Source organism: Borostomias antarcticus (genome assembly GCF_949987555.1).
Source record: "Borostomias antarcticus genome assembly, chromosome: 12".
NCBI lineage: Eukaryota > Metazoa > Chordata > Actinopteri > Stomiiformes > Stomiidae > Borostomias > Borostomias antarcticus.
This window is the reverse complement of record NC_140245.1, coordinates 6719603-6739762: the sequence shown is the minus strand read 5'-3', so window position 1 is coordinate 6739762 and position 20160 is coordinate 6719603. Positions and strand designations below refer to the sequence as shown.

The 20160-nt window shown below is 47.5% G+C and overlaps 1 protein-coding gene across 1 annotated transcript; it reads right to left on the bottom strand.

Moving 5' to 3' along the window:
• Positions 1-7870: 7870 nt before the first annotated feature.
• Positions 7871-19749, bottom strand: lig1 (ligase I, DNA, ATP-dependent). Its single transcript, XM_084447251.1, has 27 exons — positions 19610-19749; positions 19152-19256; positions 18828-19014; positions 18517-18658; positions 18150-18314; positions 17752-18060; positions 17434-17560; positions 17102-17194; positions 16772-16828; positions 16589-16647; positions 16329-16442; positions 15910-16076; positions 15550-15626; positions 15332-15423; positions 15137-15236; positions 14952-15037; positions 14652-14767; positions 14089-14184; positions 13765-13875; positions 13568-13639; positions 13061-13205; positions 12852-12934; positions 11010-11162; positions 9748-9801; positions 9488-9631; positions 8984-9076; positions 7871-8223 (listed from the first exon to the last, which is right to left on the bottom strand). Exons 1-27 carry the CDS (start codon positions 19624-19626, stop codon positions 8149-8151), a joined length of 3039 nt encoding a protein of 1012 aa, XP_084303377.1. The 5' UTR covers positions 19627-19749; the 3' UTR covers positions 7871-8148.
• Positions 19750-20160: the final 411 nt, after the last annotated feature.

Below are 20160 nucleotides of genomic sequence, written 5' to 3'. Positions count from 1 at the left end.
GGCTGCCTTGGCAGACAGGGACCGGAGACTAACACAACCTCATTGGGCATGAATAAATACTAAGTATTAAAATGAAACGGAGAGAGGGAGCAAGAGAGAGAGGGGGAGGTGTCAGCTAGATATTAAAGATATTCAACATGACTTTAGGCCTCAGATGAGATATTACAGCTATGAGGCTTGAGATAATAATAGTCATTGTACTCTAAGTCCTCTCCTACACTGCGCTGACTGTATGAAACGAGACATAAGCGATATTAGACATGACTGGATAACCATATCGTGTCCTCTCATCTCAAATTGGCCTCTCTGTGAATGGAATAAGAGATCAAGAGATATTAGACGCAACTGAGTAGTCAGCATTTATCTCTGACTCTCTTACTGTTTAAAAGCTTAAACCATCATGTGTGTGTGTGTGTGTGTGTGTGTGCGTGTTTGTGTGTGTGTGTGAACAGGGCCATTACGCCTGGCGAGATCACAAGGCGTGCTGGCATAAGAAACCACTCTCTAGCAAGAGGAATGTCTTGGTGAGTTGACAGTTTACAGACCATGACTGGGTTGGAGACTGCAGAGCTGCAGGGCTGGTGGGCTGGAGGCCTAGCAGCTCTCCGGTCATGAGCACAGACAGAAGGAGGCGGAGGCCGTCTCTAGTTCAGATCAGGGGATTAACATCCAGGGAAGAGATCTAACCGAGCCAGAGAACGATACAGGCAAGCAAGCGCCAAATGGAGAGAGATAGAAGAGCGTCTTCGATGTGGGATGGCGCCAGGAACTGGAGGACAGCTGTGTTCGCCAACCCACGATTCAGCTCTGTAAACGCCTGAGACCGTCTCCCAACCCGGGGCTGAGGATGGATAACGAGCGTCTCAGCAAACAAGCCATGAACACAGCCGGGGGAGTTCCAGGGGATTCACCAGAGACTTGACGAAATCTGGATTAGGGAATAACAATTTAATTAAGAGACAGTTTCACAGCCAGACATGTCAGTCAAAATTGAGCCCTAGACAAGAAAGCAATCGAAGTCCATAAAACTGCCCTAAGTGAATGCTTTTTTTGGCTCATGGTCTAGTTTGAGAGTATCTCGACTGTACTCAGCAAATATCTGCCTACGCTACAATACACTTGAGTAAAGTCTGAAGGGAAAAACATGTCAAAGGGTGCTAAGAACTAGCCTGACATCATCAAAATCCAAAAGGTTACGGCCAGGCCAACGCTTGACGCTCCCGCTCAAGAAAAACACTATTGATATTCGCCGTGGGTTCAGCCGAGGACAATGGCGCAGGCTGTGGTCTCGCTCACACCCCGCGTGCCCTCACATGGCCGAGATGTCACAGAGAGCACCGAACAAGGGATGGAGGGAGAAAGGGATGGAGAGAAGGCGCAGGAGGAGAACAAACGCATTGTTTTAGGAGAGAGAACAGGGCTATTGTGCGAGAGGCAGATAGCCGGAGTGGGTGAAATTGAAAGGGGGGAGAGTGGAGACAAAGGTGAAAACAGTCATTTCTCAGAAGCACTTTTTTTGGCGGGGGGGGGGGGGGGGGGGGTGGTGGTTTCAGGCTATCTGCAATGTGTTTTTTTGGGGAGCTGAAGGACTATATTTCAGCCAGGTTCTCTACAAAACCCTGCCGCTTTCGTTTGAACCATGAGAATACCGAATACCTGACGCTTCTATATCATTTCATACCATGTCTCTGTGAGGAAATTCAATGTGTTGGGTATTTCTTTCACATCTCACACAGATCCACTTCCACTCATGCATATCAAGGCAGACCAGAGCAGTCAACAGCCACAGGTACTGTAGCTGAAACGGCTGTGAGCCCCCAGGCGGGGACGAGCAGAGCGGGGTTATGTGGTCTGGGCTCCGGGCAGAGTGAAAGGCTGTTAAGAGAGGAAAGCAGGCCTCGGTGGAGATTGGTGGCAGTGGTTGGTTGCTACTGTAACCACTGCCCTGCAGGCGTGTGATGTGAGCCAGCCGCCCCCACTCGGTAAACAAAACACACATATATACACACACACGCACACACACGCACACACACACACACGCACACACATGCACACACACACACTCACACTCACACTCACACTCACACTCACACACACACTCACACACACACACACTCACACTGTATAATGTATCACTGTTTCTTCAGATATGACACAAAACAGATTTTTTTCTCTCACCATCTTGCAACTGTATAAAAGACCAATTATTTCATTTTACTTAAAGCTGCAATAGTTTTTTTTCCACACTTTGTCAAAACTCTGATATCAGATTGGTCCATTGAGCCACTTCAATGAACCAATCTGATCCACTACTTCAATGACTCACCCCTACCAGCGCCACGTCTTGTTATTCCAGCATTTTAGTGGAGCGGTTTAGCACAAGAATTGTGCACTTTTTGAGAAAAGCATGACATTTCTACCATAGTAAGTACATACCATAAGATTTATTTTCAGATGTGGAGGGAAGTCAGATTTGACCTCTGGGGCCCAGGAGAGGTCAAATTCAAAATGGCCACCGTGTCTAATGTTCAAACATGCATCATTTTGGAACTAAACAGAGTAGGAACACATTTAAGGTGTCATTACCAACTAAGTTTGAGATACCTATTAAATGTTTGGTTCCAAAATTAAATCCTGATGAAGGCTCACGCCGAAACGTTGATATATTTTTTGTAGTCTTGAAAATAAATTGCGTGCATTGGACCTGCCAGAGTGTGCGGCGTCTCCTCTCTTCTAGTCTATATGTTTACCGCCTGCCTGCACCTCAGACAGAAGGTGTGCGTTTCCTCTCCTCTCCTGCCTGGTTCCAAAATTAATCATGTTTGAACATGGGGGACTGGCGGCCATCTTGAATTTGACCTCTCCTGGGCCTCAGGGGTCAAATCTGACTTCCCTCCACATCTGAAAATAAATCTTATGGTATGTACTAACTATGGTAGAAATGTCATGAGGCCCAGGAGAGGTCAAATTCAAGATGGCCGCCAGTCCCCCATGTTCAAACATGATTCATTTTGGACAAGTCTCTTACTGCCATTTAGTGGTAGGAAATCAATTATTACTTAATTTAATTAAAACTTAATTATTGAACTCCATCAGACACTGCCACAAAATTAATGTTTTAAATGCCATTGGCATATTCCCTTATTTTCATCTTTTCCATCACCTATTCAGTGTTCAGTAATTCAGTAATTCAGTAATTACCTCCACCCAGGGACTCACAGGCAGCAGATAATGTTTTCAGTGTCATGTGTTTATTTGTTAGCAGGGTTATGCAAAAACTACCACGGGGCGGATCCATGAATCAAAACAAAACTTTGAGCGACACCAGCCCGCTAGAGATATGGGTTTTGGACTGGGGGTTGCACGGGGAGAGCCCGGAGTGCACCGAACCACCCCCTGCCGGCTCCAACCCGAGGGGGGCGCCACAGAGCTTCCCGCACACGGCCGCCCATTCACCTGCATTCATTTGGACCTCTTTAATCATGGCATGATGGCGAAGATCAACTGCTTTGAATTAGCTAGCTATGCTCGTAGCTAGCTAGATTACTGCCGTCTGTCCTGTCTTATCTAGCTAGGTAGGTGAGAGACATCAGAGCAGAGCTGAAGAGCGAACATTTGGCGGACCCCAGCTGTGTCAAACATACAGTAGCTGCTCAAATTGCAAGTGATGCAACACCAGTATATTTTTGACATCTGTCGCCTCTAAGTATACCGTATCGTTACCCTGATGTCACTGGACATGCTGATGACATGCATTCTTGGGCGGAGGTTATTTAGCATTGACACCTTTTTGTAGATGCAAAGCCTTTTCTAACTTTCAGAGGACAAAGTACTTATACCTCATAAGGAAGTCGATCTTTCCTTACATTTTTGCAAATGGTAAAATCCTAACCTCATATGTGCATAGTACGTAGGCCTACAACACATCGACAAGGACTTTCGCACTCAACCGTTCCTGGCTCAATCACGACAAAACAAAGTATCAAATCTCTCCATTTAACCCTATCCTTCTTGACTTTATGCGCAAGCGTGTGTGTGGTTGTTTGACAGTGACAGTTGTTTATGTGAATGTGGAAGTGAGTGGGCAGTGGAAGAGGAGAAGAGATCCATTGTGCCAGCTTAACCATGGAAATTGAGAATGGTTCGCCCTTTTCATCTATGACATTTTGTTTTCTTTTGTCTCACCCCATCTCTCCCTCATATCTCTCCCTCTTTACAGCTAACTTTGTGTTTCTCTATTGTTTACAGTATTTGAATACAATTAGGCAGGGTGGTTGGTGAATGCTAAAAATGATTACATTCAAAATGGAGGCAAATCATTTAATTTGAGCTACAGTACATTGTTCTCTGTCCCTACATTGTATATTAGTATGTGTGGACAGTGGTGTGGAGGGTATACAGAGTTCTTTATCCATGGACCCACAGTATACCCACTTCTTTAAACACCACTAATGTAAAGACGAACAATTCTGCTACAGTATACCCACTTCTTAAGTCAGAGTATACCCACTTCTTAAGTCAGAGTATACCCACTTCTTTAGTCAGAGTATACCCACTTCTTTAGTCAGAGTATATCCACTTCTTTAGTCAGAGTATACCCACTTCCTTAGTCCCAGGCACATCTGTGCGTGTGCGCCCGTTCACCTGTGTGCACACACGTCTGTGTCACACACTCTCGAGGAAAGGGACAAATCATGCCATAGACTTAAACACTTGTTTTGGTTGTAAATATGATTGTTACTTCCATTTTGAGTTTGAAGCTTATAATTAGAAGAACTGCTGTACCTAAGAGAAAACTATTGTTTTTGCAATTCATACATTTATCAAATTAATAATATTTATGTCTGCCAACTACCAGGAAATGAGGAAGAGAATCCTAACTTCAAACAGCCCAAAGGGTTTACAGCTTTTATAAAGTTCAAAGCAAATATACATTGCTAAAGTAACATAGGGAATTGAATGTAATACCCCTCAAGACAATTATTTAACATTGTTTTACATAAAATAAACACTGTCTGACATGCAGAATTATTCAGGCAGCAATTATACTACAGTATGTCCCCTTTTTACTGTCCTATGTGTCCAGAGAAACAAGACCATGCCGTCTTGTGCTTTCAATATGTTGTTTGAGTATTCCAATAAACGATACTCTCCATGGTCACAAACACAATGTGTCATGTCCTTCATACATTTTAATTAAGTTAAATAAATTAGGTATCAAATATGAGGTTTTAGTCATCAGAAGAAAACAAGGTGTCATGTACAGTAGTATGTCTATACAAGACAGTAAAAACTTGAAATTGAAACAAAAAGCTTTATTTGATTGTAAAAAAATAAAAATAAAATAAAGAATTCTGTGTTTAGTTGATAGCTGTATTGAACTGGTATATTTAAAGAGAATATATTTTTCTGCTTTATAACGTTGTCAGCTGTCAAGCTTGTCAACTTTGTCACAGGAAGCTAACCATGTGTAGGCCTAAATATTAATAGCACTGGACTGCTTCTCCCTCGTACAAACACACACATCAGCGTGATTTGTATCTGGTTTCTCAAAGCTGCCTTTATCGCTGAACCTTGGATATACATTTTTAATTTGACCATCCAGTCAAGGACTATTCCTGCGATCTGGAAGGCTGCCCATGAGTGATCATCCACTGCCCATTATGGATTATTATGGTATAAATAGTTATCACCCTGCCTCCCAGGCAGATCAGGGTCAAAATACTATTTGAAATTGTTTGCTTTTGTCTGCTTGGAGTGTCAATTGGGTGGGGTTTGCATTTCTGGAAACGGCTGATTGGTTCCATTGACAAGAGCAGGCAAGCATAGCTAAGTAATTGAAAATATTTTAAATTATATTAAATTATTTAAAATAGTATTCCGACTCTGAGGTCTGCGCCCACGTTTCCCACTTAGAAATAGAATCTCTAATCAATAGATATTTGCGCATAATTAAAGGAGCAGTTCATAAGCCCTATTATGTATAAGGTTATTTATGATCATACACAACAGCCCATAACCTTTTGACAGACTGTGCACACTGATATAAGTGTTCATTGCTCATAACACAGCTAAGTACACAATAGCTCTCTATGGGCATATAGGTTGGGTCCTTATTAATGCTCATTGCTCATTAGTTGGGTCCACATATGGTTGGGTCCATACAGTATGAGCTCACTGCTCATGTCACAGCAAAGTACACACACATAATATATGCGCATAGAGATCCATTGTGTACTCAGCTGTGACATGAGCAACGAGCACTAACTCAAAAGTGCACAATTTGTCAATTTATTGACCTTTGTATATGATCATAAATAATCTTATAGCAGGTCTTACAATGCTAAATACCAAAATAGTCCTTTAAGTCCTGTTTTATTGTTTTTTGTTTTACCTGTGATCAATATAGCCTAACTTATGAAATTAATTTTACATCAATTTGAGGCCTTAATATCATATTTAGCTAGACAAATATTTGTTAAACAATCATGTCATTGACATCTCTCACACAATTTTAACGAAAGACATGATTGTCTGATGAAGGGCCAAAAAGCCTTCATCTACTACACTAAAATACCATATAAATTCAAGAAATTGATCAGTCTGAATCGCCTCAACATTAATGTGCCTGCTACATTGTATCCTAACTTTCACCTCCATTATCACGGCGCCCAATTCAGTGTTTGCTTTCTATTATTTTTTCCTCTAGTAGTTTTTTGTTGTATTGGCTGTAGCCAACTCTATAAACTCATGTAAATATGTCGGTCTTGTACACAGGGCTCCATCATAGAAGAGGCCAGTGTCACAACATGCCCCATACTCAAATAAAGTAAACAGCCTTGAGAACCAATGGTTCTGGAGCCTAGTGGCCCATAGGGCAGGAGCCCATCTCCTGATTCCTTAGCGTGAGGCAGCTTGATTTACAAGTACAGTACTCCCCCTGGACATGACGCCAGTATGTCACAGGGACTCATCTTCAATCCAACCAAAGGCATTGGGTACCATTTTTTAGTCTTTGGTATGACTAAGCCGGGGTTCGAACCCCCAACCTCCCAATCTCAGGGAGAACACTTTAACCAAGTCCACTGAGCTGCTTGTTCAAATAAAGATGGCTGAAAAACAACCACCACCATGTTTACCCTGGACAATATGACAGCAGAGGGAAAAAAACATCAGGCACAGACTTACATTCATGACCCTGTGAAAAACGCATTCATTTGCATACAAACGCAAACATCAAAACACTCCCTCAGTGCTCCACACATTCTCACAAATAAGCAGAAAAATTCCACAGGCTCTAACAAATATTCCACACGCTCATCGCCACAGGCACGCCCTAAACATCAACAGTCCCACACACTAAACCTCAATACACACACGCCAAATCCTCTTTCCGCTCCATGTAGCAACGATAGCCTGTCCTTGACTCGGTCCGACCTGTCCTATCTTCAACAGAGAATTGTTTCCTACTACAGTTGTTGGATTTCCATCATCTAATGCGTGCCAGAAATGCACTTCTTTTGTCCCGCTGTCTGAACTGTCAAAAACGCTTTTTGCATTTCATATCATGGCAGCGTTCTCCTTGATTCGCCCTCCTCAGCCTCCTGTACACATGCATCACTAGTAGTTACATATCTGACAGCAAGGGCCTAGTGTACATGTCTGTTTTTCAGCATGTATACATTTACATACTACACTGTTCTGAAACAATCTGTAGGCTATAATATATACAGTACAATGTATACTATAGATCCAAGTATACTCTATACTAGAATACTGTAGGTAGAATCAATACACGTTAAATGTGTGGATATTATAAAACTGGCAAAGCCTTTATTTCTGTTTTTCATCAAAATTATGAATTGCGTTATTCATCAAAATTATTAAATCTATGTACATAAGTGAGAACACTTCACTTTGACAGTCACAATTAAGTGTCAACTGACCCTAGCCTTCACAAGGTGATGCATATACTGTAAGCATCTGCACATTAACAGCATCGTGGTGTATATTGTTGTGATGTACTTATTTTTTTACTTTCAAATAAATTCAACTATTGGGGTCTCAAATTAATACGCTGCCTATAGAATGTACGCTGCCTGTGGAATGTGTTCCTTGGTGATTGGTTCCTACTGACAGGATATGAGGTCAGTAGTAGTCCTCTAGTTCCTGTTTGTCTCCCTGGTTCTGGATCTGTTGCTGCCTCTTGTACAGATCGGCAATCTGGGGACGGAGAAAGAGATCTGTGAGACATCAATGAAATCAGTGGAAATGGCTGAGAAATCTATGAAACTGGTCAAACCCAAGCAAAAGAATAATGAAAATGGCAACATCAGAAAGCATATGCAATGATGTACATTAGCAGGCAGTTTCTATAATATACTGACACTGAAAACCAAGGCTTATTCTTCAATCAAGAGGGATTTAGGAAAGCAATTGACAAAAGACTGAAAATTAGTCATGTTCATCAACACTCATCATATTACAAGCAGTTATTGAACGTCTATTCTGAATTAGTCTCGGTCTTGCAGCTGCCACGGGGGAATCTGGGAAAACAGCACTGCCAGTGGCCTCTGCTAACCTCTAGGGGGAGCCGGATGGTCATTGGCTCAGCTCGACGTCCGTCTTCCATCCGGGGAGACGGATACGGTACGAGACCACCCGCGTAGCGTAAATCTCTCCCTCTGCCCCCCCCCCGCCCGGCTCCCCTTTGTAGCGGATTAACGGCGCCGTTTTTCCCAGACTCTCCTGTGGGCGCCGAGACCAATCCGGAATTAACGGCGCCCCTCTCGCAACGGCCCTTTTCGGGGGAAAGCGCCCTCCTCCTTTTTCTTCGCCCGCTGAGCGCCGCCCCCAATTACCGCCATCGTTCACCGTTCCCTAGTGTTCAGGGACGTGCGCGGGGGGGGGGGGGAGGCGGGGGTGAGCAGTCCTGGGAAAGAGTAGCGGTCGAGCAAAGCGGCGTGGGAGAAGCGGCCCTCACCTGCGCCCCAGAGGTGGCGTCCTCCGGCTTCTTGTCGTCCCTGGTCCTGAGGTAGCGAGGGAACCGGAGGGAGATGCCCTTCCCTGGGTCCACCTGGGAGAGAGGACCAATAACAACAACAATTATGAGAATGATAATATCATTAAAAGTATTAACAATAATCATATCTGAGATAAGTCTGCTTTATTCAAAGCATATCTGCCATAAGCTGTGGTTATGTGGCAAAAATGAATGGAACATGAACATATCACCACCCTGCAGGAGCCCTCTGCATAAGCTGGGTTAGTTCTGCTCTTTATGATATACACACTTTGGCACCAGACTTAAAGAGGTGGTACTTAAACTAAAACCTTACTGCCGTCATGATTTAATGGCTGTGATTCATGACTTGGATAAGATCTTTATATTCTTTGGAATATGACTTTATATTGCCTTAAGCTGTCCCATATATCAGCATTCACTAGCCAGACAACCAATGGGAGAGTTGAAACAGGCTGAACTAACCAATCCGACGGCGGCCTTGTAAACTGGCGAGAGGGACAAGTCGGCGCACTTCACTTCCCAAACCTGAACCGCATCGAGCCACACGTCGGGCTCTGCCGATTGGTCCACGCGATAATAGGGGCGGGCTTTGGGCAGAATGTGGTCCTGGGGAGAAACATTGGCTCTGTTGTGATCCGTCGGAAGAAAAGACAGTGGCAGCTTGGCAACGGTAGCTTTGGGCTTCCCTTCAACTATGCGCCGGTCAAACTGTGCCTTTGTACCTTTAAGAATTTGTAATGTTGCTCCAAATCTTCATCCTTGAAACCTGTCCCAATCTGGTAAAAGACAGAAGAGAGAGGTATTAATCCCCTTGGGCGAGATAGGAGGCCCTTACTGAAGTGAGACGGAATAACAGCGGATTGAGCCAGAATGACATGTGCTAAAAGGCTTTTATCCTTTTTTGCCTGAAGCGCCGTTGTCACCCCTCATCAGACGAGCCAACTGAGACTGAAGAGTTGTGTGCGCTGCACGCGCGCACAAAAACACACATGCAAACACCCACGGCTCCAGAATCCCGCACACACACTTGAATTCTTTATTTAGGTCCACATTTTTTAAATACTTCACAGGGGCCCATATATAGTTCCATTGCTATCATGTTGATGGGTCGTTAAACATTTCACATTTTATAGATACAAGCAAGCTTCTAGGATGTATTGTACACAATATGCTTACATGCACATACATACTGTACACATACAGTATATACATGAATCTTGAGGGTATAATATAATGATGTACAGTAAGAATACAGAAAATACCACTAACAACAGGGGAGTTATGGGTACAGGAAACATCTCCTCCTCCAAATGCAGTGGATGCCAATAATGGAGGAGATTGAGCAATATTTAGCATATTAGCATAATATTTAGCAGTCCACTATGCTTCCCACTCAACTCCATAATCCTCAGGCCTCTGACTGCTAACCCATGGACATGGCCCAGGCTGCCAAATATAAACACAATTAGCGTAGCCTAGCGGTATAATGGCCTGTTCCAGCAGCTGGTACTTAAGCTGCTTGGTGAGAAGTGCCTCTTCTAAACTAGAGTCAAAAATACAGCTACACTTCCAACAGGAACATGTCACCGTCGTCCTCATCAATCACAATGACATCCGGTGAATTAGCAAGTACACTTGAAAATACGGGGGGGGTCACTTCGTTGGAACATTTGCAGTTTCACAGCGGAGTTCATATGACCTACGACAGAGGAGTGGAGGGTATAGTAGATGAGACGTCCTTGGTTATGATAAAAACAATGCTATCGTGCCTGGCTATGAACAGACAACCGTTTAAAATGTGGGACACGGACTCGGATGGATAAATTGAGTGTGGTTGGTAACACTTGTGAGGCTTTCACACACGCGCACACACACACACTCCCTTTCTGTCACACGTGCACTCGCAAATGGACATAAATGCCCACGCACGCGCGCACACACACACACACACACACACACACACACACACAGACGTTAGACACACCTTGCAGACGGCCTGGAACTCCTCGTTGTCCTGGTCGTAGCAGGCCAGCAGGAAGCCCCCGTAGGTGCCGGTCCTCTTGCCCTTCCCCAGGTAGGCTCCGATGACGCACAGGTCCACCGTGTCCCCCACCCCCTCCAGGTAGTCCTTCTTCAGCTGGGGGGGGGGGCAACATGGACCACAGAGAGACCGTGAGGATTGTGTGTGTGTGTGTGTGTGTGTGTGGCCCCAACACGGGCCTGGTGAAAACCCAGCGGCCGTATGGGTGCTTGTATCATGTCTCCATACCGGCCGTAGAAACAGATGCAGAATGAGACTCTAATATCTGACATGATGACTAATGTTTTTTTTCTATACGTATAATAACTACCTCTTTCAAGGGGAGAAATGGCCATTTGTTAAAAGCAGATATTATTCTGGAGGCTATATAACATGGTGGAGGAAATACTGCAACCGGCTCACGCGCCCGCAGATTGTTCGGACGCGCCGGGAAGCAGCAGGTGGCCTCGTCATCAAAGTAAACAGCTCCTCACTCCCAACAGCCAAATGAACGAGCATTGAATTTCAACTACTCTTGCAATTTGAATAAACATGTCTCTTTGTCACTTTCTGAAACTATCGTATGGTAACAATGAACACACAGAAGACAGGGAAACTGCGTCATACCTTGCCGACTTCTTTCGTCTTCCAGTAATTATTTCTGTTTAAGTGTATGCACGTGCCGTCAAACTCAACTCTGAAATCCACTGGAGCCGAGGGATCCATGACGGGATCTCAGTGCATGTCGAGTCAGTTATCGTGCTCTTATATATGGCTGTATATTGCCGCCAAAATCATCCTCATCATTACTATTACTACAGTCTTGTATCTATTGAATTGGCTAACGTTACCTGCTGCAATTCTCCCCGACGGAGACAAGCGGGATAATTGACTTGACTTGCTGAAATCCCGCCATGGATCTCTCCGCTCCAGTGGATTTCAGAGTTGAGTTCGACAGCACATGGCATGAACTAATTACAAGAAGATGAAAGGTATGACAGTTTCCCTGTCTTCTGGGTGCTTATTGTTACCATACAACGGTTTCAGAAAGTGACAAAGAGACATGTTTATTTAAATTGTGAGAGTAGTTCAGTGTAGAAATTCAGTGCTCTGTTCATTTGGACGGAGTTCAGGAGCTGTTTACTTTGATGACGCGACCACCTGCCGTTTCCCGGCACGTGAGCCGGTTGCAGTATTTCCTCCACCATGTTATATAGCCTCCAGAATAATATCTACTTTTAACAAATGGCCATTGTTCCCCTTTCTGTTTTGTCTGTCTGTCTGACTCCACTGTTGATAGCCCCCCCCCCCCACACACACTGATGCATGCCCTATAGAGGTTTTTGCCCCTTTAAGGTATACACTTAAAAGAAGTGAAATGGTATTTACAATTACCGACAAAAGATTAGAGCCTAATAGAGTTAACGAGTTACAGTTAACGAGCTGCCAGTCAGTATATCGCGTTTCTAACGATGAGCGTTTCGAGTTCTGCTCTTTGATCCCCGCTCCCGCGCGCTGGAGCAGCTGATCGCGCATGCAGCGGGTCCCCTGGTCATTTATCACCAGAGCGGATTCTACGGAGCGAGCGCACCGGGACCTCAGGAGGACGAATAGGATACGGCACGGAATGCCCGTGAAATGAATTCCAAACGCTCATTGAAAACCTGCTGGTGAACGTACCGAACGTACCCGAAGCGACCGTCTAGGTTTACCGTCCCGACGTGCGCTCGCGTTCGCCCCCCCCGGGGCCCCTCGGGGACGATGTTAGCGTTGAGCCCTGATGTGGTTGGTTATCGCACACTTTACCTTCAGCCAGTTGTGAGAGCGCTTGGCTATTTCGTAGGTCGCATCTTTCTCCAGGGTCTTCACCATCAGACCCTCACAGGAATCTGATATATCCAAAAACAACACACACACACACACACACACACACACACACACGCGTACGTTGGGCACAAACGCCACCCAAACATGCAGATTGCGATTGTTATTGAGCAGACGTGACAAACGCGCACCTCGGACGGACTGTTCAAGGAACTCGGCGATGAAGTCGGTGTTGTCGGAGTCGATGGCTTTGGCAAACACAAATTCTCCCTCCCGCTCCTCGAAGCTCTCTCTCAGCAGAGCCCTGCGTCTAGAGAGGGGCTGCCTCACCAGAGACTGAGACACACACACACACACACAAACACGCGAGCGCGCACACACACACGCACCACAGCCAATTAGTCAGTATCACAGCAAGTGAACTTATAAACATCACGATAATAGTCTTTTCACAGCCTGCAGTGTTTCTAGAGTCATTACTACAGAGAAATACCATCACACACACACACACACACACACACACACACACAGACACAGACACACACGACAGACACACACACACACAGACACGCACTGCATGAAAATGAGCATTCGATTACCGTCTAACCACAGCCTCCAGTGTTGACACCATCATTGAGGGCACGCACGCACGCACACACACACACACTCACACACACAGCTGTCATCACACTACTGACCTCCCCATTGAGATACAGCAGGTCGAAGGCGTAGACGCACACTTGGACTTTAATCTCCGAGGCGTCCACATCCTGCAAACGATACAATCGCCGCCGGTCATCATCATCAGCCGTGACCCCCTGCCGGAGGCGAGGCCCAAACACGCGCTCGCCGCGACCTGACCGCGCCCCCCCCCCCCACCCCGCCCCCCACTCACCTTCCTCTTCCGCGTGGTGAGCACCTGGAAGGGCTGGATCTGCCTCTTCTCCCTGTCCCACGCCACCGCCTCCGAGTCGATCACGCAGGACGCCACCGAGCCCTTCTTCACCTGCGGAGGGAGGGAGGGAGGGAGGGAGAGAGAGGAAAGAGGTAGAGAAGAGAGAGAGAGAGAGAGGGGGGGGTGGGGGTGTGCGGGCGAGTCGATTTATTCATGCAGTCAGGGTAATGTACTCCGACGTTGAAGGAGGCAGCGTGGGTTTGGGCCACGCCCCTGGCTAGTGTGTTAAGCGACGAACGGGGGGGGGGGGGGGGGGTTTATCACCTGGGGAATACGGGCGATGATGTCGGGATATTTGCTAGTGTTGTCCTCCTGGTTGCGACTGAAGATGCGCACCTGCCCATTCTCCAGGATGTGGATCTGTCACACACACACACACACACAGCAAAATCGTCACTAGCGCCCGCGTGAAACGAAAGCAGTTTCTGGATCCCTGGTGAGTGCACCAGCACTTGTTCCTGGGACGTTGCCAACAGCTCCCTAATGTGGTTAACTGCAAGCTAACACTCGTACAGTACAGGCACTCATTTCCATGTACGCGATGTGCTGTGGAGAATGGGTCTCTGGTGTAAAACAGCGAGAGAGAGAAATGGGTGTAATTGGAGGCCGGACGCTGTGAGCAGAAGGTGGGCGGCAGCACCACCTGGTGGCCGTATGAGGCGGCGCAGGCTGCGGTCCGGCCGATGGGTGATTAGGGGACGTAGCTCTGCTCTGCTCAGCCGTGAAAAGGCGCTCGCGGCTTAGAGGCCTCGGGCACAATGGGGGCATTGTGCAGCTTTGAAGGAGCGCCCGGAGACGAGCGCGCAGGCAGAGACACACACACACACCTGTGCTCGCTCTCCGTCGTATTTGTACTCGCAGGTGAAGGCGGCTTCGTCGAATCTCTTCATGACCTCTCCTACACCTTTGGTGGGGTGGGCGAGCATAGGCCTCAGCGGCACACCTGAGGAGCAGGTCAGAGACGCGCGCGCGCACACGCACACACACACACACACACACACACACACACACACACACACACACACACACACACACGACATGGTAAATATAAGGTTAATGTAGGAGTGGAGGTGGACGATACCATACAGGCGCTGCTGTAATCAGCACGGCTCCCGATTGGCCGGTACCTGGGGTGAGTTTGCAGTGTTTGGGCAGCTCGTCGATTCCCTCCTTCAGGAGGACCGGGATGATGACGTCGTAGTTGGGCATCTCGCTGGACGAGACAAACGCAATTAAGACGGGGGGAAACCGGCGGAATATCGAAAAATCCTGCATATGCTGAGAGATCCCGGCGTTTTCGCTGCTGCTTTACCAGTAGGTCTGCTTGAGGACCAGACTCTTCTCCTCCATCCAGGTCCTCCTGCTCTCCGCGCTCCTCCCCTTCCCCGCGTCAATCACCGGTGGGGGGAACTCTGCAGGGGAACACACCAGAACACTGCCGTTCAAGGGGTGGCGGGGTGGGGGGTACGTCTGGGCTAGGCGGCGAGGGGCGTGGCCGGGCGCTCACCTTGCCCGGGCGGGGTCAGGCAGACGGCCTGGCTCAGGGCCGCCAGGACGCTCTGCTCGGCCAGTCCGATCCTCAACTTCCCCGCTAGCGACCTGTCGACGGGGGGGGGGGGGGGGGGCGTGAGAAAGTGCGTTACCATAACGACCGGCGGGCGCCGGGGAAAAGACTGACGGACAGACGGACGGCGGGGTGGTTAGAGGGGGCGAGGGGCGTCGTACCTGACAATGAATCTGGCTTCGGAGAAGCGGCAGGCTACAAAGAGCCCTTTGATGATGTCGATTTTCTTATTCATGGCCTGAGGGGATATTGGGGGGGATTCAGATTCAGGCCAAGAAGCAAAAAGACAAGAAAGGGGTATACAGAAGAAGAGGGAGCCATCACAGGACCAGATGTACGAGTAGAGGCGAAGGACGAAACAGACATTGTTGTACACGTTTTCACCCCCCCCCCCCCCCCCCGCCCCCCGACTAATTAGGGAGCAAATTCGAAGCTTCAAGGTGAATACAGATCAAAACGCGTTCCGACCCGTTGGGGACATTCCTCCTCCCTTCTAGCGAAAATGTTTGCACGCGACTCACGGAGTTTCCGCTCATGTTGGCGATCTCCTTCAATTTGGCGAACACGCCCCCCGCGGTCAGGCTGGCAGGGGCGAACATCATGCGCTGGTTGCTACGGGAACTCTCGGCCACCAGACCCAGGTCCCCTCTCTCCTGCGCCTCCGCCTTAATTTTGTCCAATTGTCGCCCTGGCAACAGGAATTAGACCGCAAACGTGACTGTGGCTGAAAGTGACGGAGAATTAACTGAGAACACTCTGTGTGTGTGTGTGTGTGTGTGTGTGTGTTTCTGCACACACGTGAGCATGTATGTACAATGTGTATGGTCTGTGTGTCTCGGCATACGTGTGTGAGAAGGTACAATGTGTCTGCACAAATGTGTGCATCTGTGTGTATTTCTGTGCGCACGCATGTGTGTGTGTGTGTGTAATGCGGTCCTACCGGTTGCTTGGGCAACGGCTTTCATCAGCACCGTCTCCCCGACGCCCAGCTCCAGGCCCAGGTAGGCCGGGCCCAGCTGGTTCAGACACAGGTACACACAGCACAGCAGGTCGTCTGTGGAGAGACACCACACACACACACACACACACACACACACACACACACTCAGACACCTGGCCGGTGCTGAACTCATTGCTGACACAGTGGTCATCTTGCGGGTACAGAACCATCCATTATGCAGAAGCTAAAACGTTGTGTACCTGGAGAAAGGACCAGCACGGAACGCAGCAGGTTCGACAGCGTTTCGATGTTCCTCAACCTGAACGAAGAGAACGCTATTAGACCTCGGCGTGATACAGAGAGGTCACGTCAACATCATTTCCTCAAATGATGCGGTTTTAAGCGGAGATGGGGGTTGGGAGGTGCATATATTGGCATCCCACCTGCCGGAGTCTTCCTCGATTTTCTCAAAGGTACGGGCCACCGCCAAGTAAGGGACCCTGAGGGGAAAAACTGAGTATTATGTCTGACTAGATAATTAACAATCAAATATTATGTCTGACTAGATAATTAACAATCAAATATTATGTCTGACTAGATAATTAACAATCAAAGAACCTCAGATTGAGACAATCTGGGAGAGGAAATTGACATGCTCTCCCATGTCCTCCAGCCCACACACACGCACACGCACGCACACACGCACGCACACACACGCACGCACACGCACGCACACACAGGTGCCAAGTGTGGTAGTGGGGGTTGGGTCTTACTTCTGGCCGCGCCCCCAGCAGGCGTGCTCCACAGGGTGGTAGTTGGGTCGGGACGGGTCATAGTCTGACTGGCTCTTGGTCTCGGTCTTCACACTGGGTTGGGAGAGGAGACCACACTCAGTTACTGAGGGACAAGGTGCAAATGAAACACATTTCACACGTTCACACGTTTTAATCATAGATAAGGGCACAAATTCTCTCTCTTTGACTTGCTTGTCTTGTAAGAGAACACAAATATGGTTCTTCGGGAACTTGACACAATTCAATCAAAATGACAGACACACAGACGAGTGAGTGGCAGAGAGAAAAGGTGTGAACACGCGACCTCCTACCCTTTCTTCTCTTGGCCGTGCACAGTGGCCCCGGCCTCATCTGCCATTTTCTTCTCCGCACTCGTCTTTTTCTCTGCCTCGCCCTTCTCCTCCGGTTTCTCCATCTTCACTGCAGCTTTCCTGGGTGCTATGCACACGTGCACACACACACACACATGCGCACACACACACACACACAAACACACACACACACACACACGCGCACACACACACACAAGGGGGAGGGAACCAATAGTCACATTTCAAAACTGACAAAAGCCGTGGCATTTAGGAATAATGTTTCATGCACCGCCCACTGCGTCCGGGGTTTCAATTCACCAAAGAAACTGCTGATGGGGGCTTTCTTAGGCGGCTCCCTCTCTGCCGGCTTATCTCCGTCCGGTCCCTTCTCCTCCTCGGCCCCCTCCTCCTCCTTCTTCGCCGTCTTTGTTCGGGTTCCGGCGCCGCCTTTCTCTTTCAATTCAGCCTTTTTATCCGCAGCGGCGGCGCCCTGGCGTTCCGTGACCTTTCTCCCGTCTCCTGCGTTCCCCGCCCGCTCTCCGCTCCCCCTCTCCGTCGCCTTCGGCTCAAGTTTGCCCTCGGCCCGCCCCTCCCGTTCTCCTTCCTCCATGGTCTCCCCTTCGTTCTCTACAGGGTGCAAGAAAAAGGAGGGATGAGGCGGAGGAGAGGAGGGGACGCGGGGACGGGACACGGGGACGAGCGGGGACAGCCTTTACCTCCGCCGTCCTCCGCTCTCTCCGTCCGGGCTCTTTTGCTTCGTTGCTCCTGCCGCTCCTCCTCTTCCTGCGGCTCCTCCTCCTCCTCCTGCCGCTCTCCCTCGTCGGTCTCTCTCTCGCCGCCGCCGTCATGAGCCAGCTTCCTCTTCGGGAACTGCTTCCTCGCTGCAGGACGGAGAGAACGCCGGAGAAACAGAGATATCCCTTCTGATTTTGAGGAGAACGTGACACAGAGATTCTTCCCTACTGGTGTTGTATTCTTCATCATAACAACGCTTCAAAAATGGGAGGTGACAGTGACAACCAATGGAATAGGTTGCTCACTGGACAGACAGTATAATATAGTATGTACAGTAGAGATACTGACCAGTCTTGCGTTTGGGGATCCCTGATGGGGAGATGGAGGTTGGGGTGTCTGGGGTTCCCGAGGGCCCTGGGGTAGCAGGGGTTGATGGGGTGGCTGGGGCAACAGGGGAGAGTGGAGTAGGGACGGCCTTGAAAACCTCCTCCTGAGTGGAACAACAAGCAGGTCTCCAATTTAGACAAGTAATATACAAACTATCTTAAACATCTTATTTAAACATTTTTTATTTTTTAATATATACACAGACAGGAAGTAATGTGCTGGACTCCTGCTTCTAGGTTTGCTTATGAGGAAATTCAGGATTGATGTATTACCTTTTCCTTCTTGGGTTGGACATTTTTGTCACCTTGTCCCTGCTTGGCTACCGGTCCTTTGACAGTTGGAGTCTCGTCCTCGTCGTCGCTGTCCAGGATTTGCCGACTGCGCTTGACGACTTTCTTGACGGGAGTATCTGATTCATGGTTGACCCCATTCTGCACTTTGAGAGGACTTTTGACTTGTCTGGAGAGAATACACACAGCATAGGGCAATGCAACCATTGCAACATAAAACCAGACATTCCGTTTGACAGTCTGTCGTCTTTGGTAGATGGATTGCCGAATGTACCCCTGCCCTCTTCACCATGTTATGCAACTTACTCTGTTTTCTCTTTCAGTGCTGGTCCATCTTTTTTCTCTTTCACGGCTGGTCCATTGGTCTTTTTGCTCTCCTTCTCATTGCCTGCTTTGCGCTGAAAAAAAGATCTAATAGAGACAAACATGAATATTTTGCCCTCTACTGAGAAGACATCACTGACAATATAAGTTATCCTAGCTAGCTCACATTAGCTACGGTCTACGAGTGTATGCCAGCTAGGGAAGTTAGTCAAGAACAAAATATAACATAAGGTTAGCTAGCTAGTACTTCGTACATGGCCAAGCTGGCTAACGTCTGACTGAAGTAATCAAAGTAAAATAAATTGAGCTAGCTCGCTACATTTTATTCCTGCCTTTAGCTAGCTAGCTAGCCTGCAAGAAGGGTAGAGACAACAACCTTGCTGTCTGGGCTAGGCAAGATGCTCTGTCATTTCACTTCACTGCTACAGTAGGCTACTTACGCGATGCTTCGTTGCATATTGTCGTGCAGTTTCTCCTTATGGTAAATTTCGTCTCAACCAAAGTTATGTCGATAAATGCCAATTCTAATAATTACAACAAAACATGAACTAATGCATGTCCCGCGTATTGCGAAAGATATATACGGCGCCAAAGTATGAACTTCTCCCGGGAAAATTTCATTTGTTTTGTAATGAGGTATCGTTGAATAATCTACTGCCCCCTGCTGTACCGGAGTCCTATCGTCATCAGGAACTGGTGCTGATGCTGGGAAAGAAGTTGTGCTGATCTGCTGTATTGACTATTTAACATGGTTTCATTGAATACACTATATTTTATTGAAACACAGTAAACACTGTGAGGATACATAAAGCTAACGGGAGTTCTTACAAGACAGTGCACATTTTGTGAATATAACCGTTGTGAGTAGTTTATTATTATCATACAAGTACATATTTCTGTATTGTATATTGCTTACACAAAATAGATAATACACGACATACAATTTCATGTGTGATGATCTAGCTTCTATTTAGTTTCCATTTCCAGTAAC

Excerpts from the sequence above, each read along its gene's own strand:
- lig1 (XM_084447251.1), bottom strand. Across the intron at positions 18,659-18,827 it reads TCCAACCCAAGAAGGAAAAG|GAGGAGGTTTTCAAGGCCGT; the intron begins GTAATACATCAA and ends TGTTCCACTCAG. Across the intron at positions 12,935-13,060 it reads CCTTGAACAGTCCGTCCGAG|ATTCCTGTGAGGGTCTGATG; the intron begins GTGCGCGTTTGT and ends TGGATATATCAG.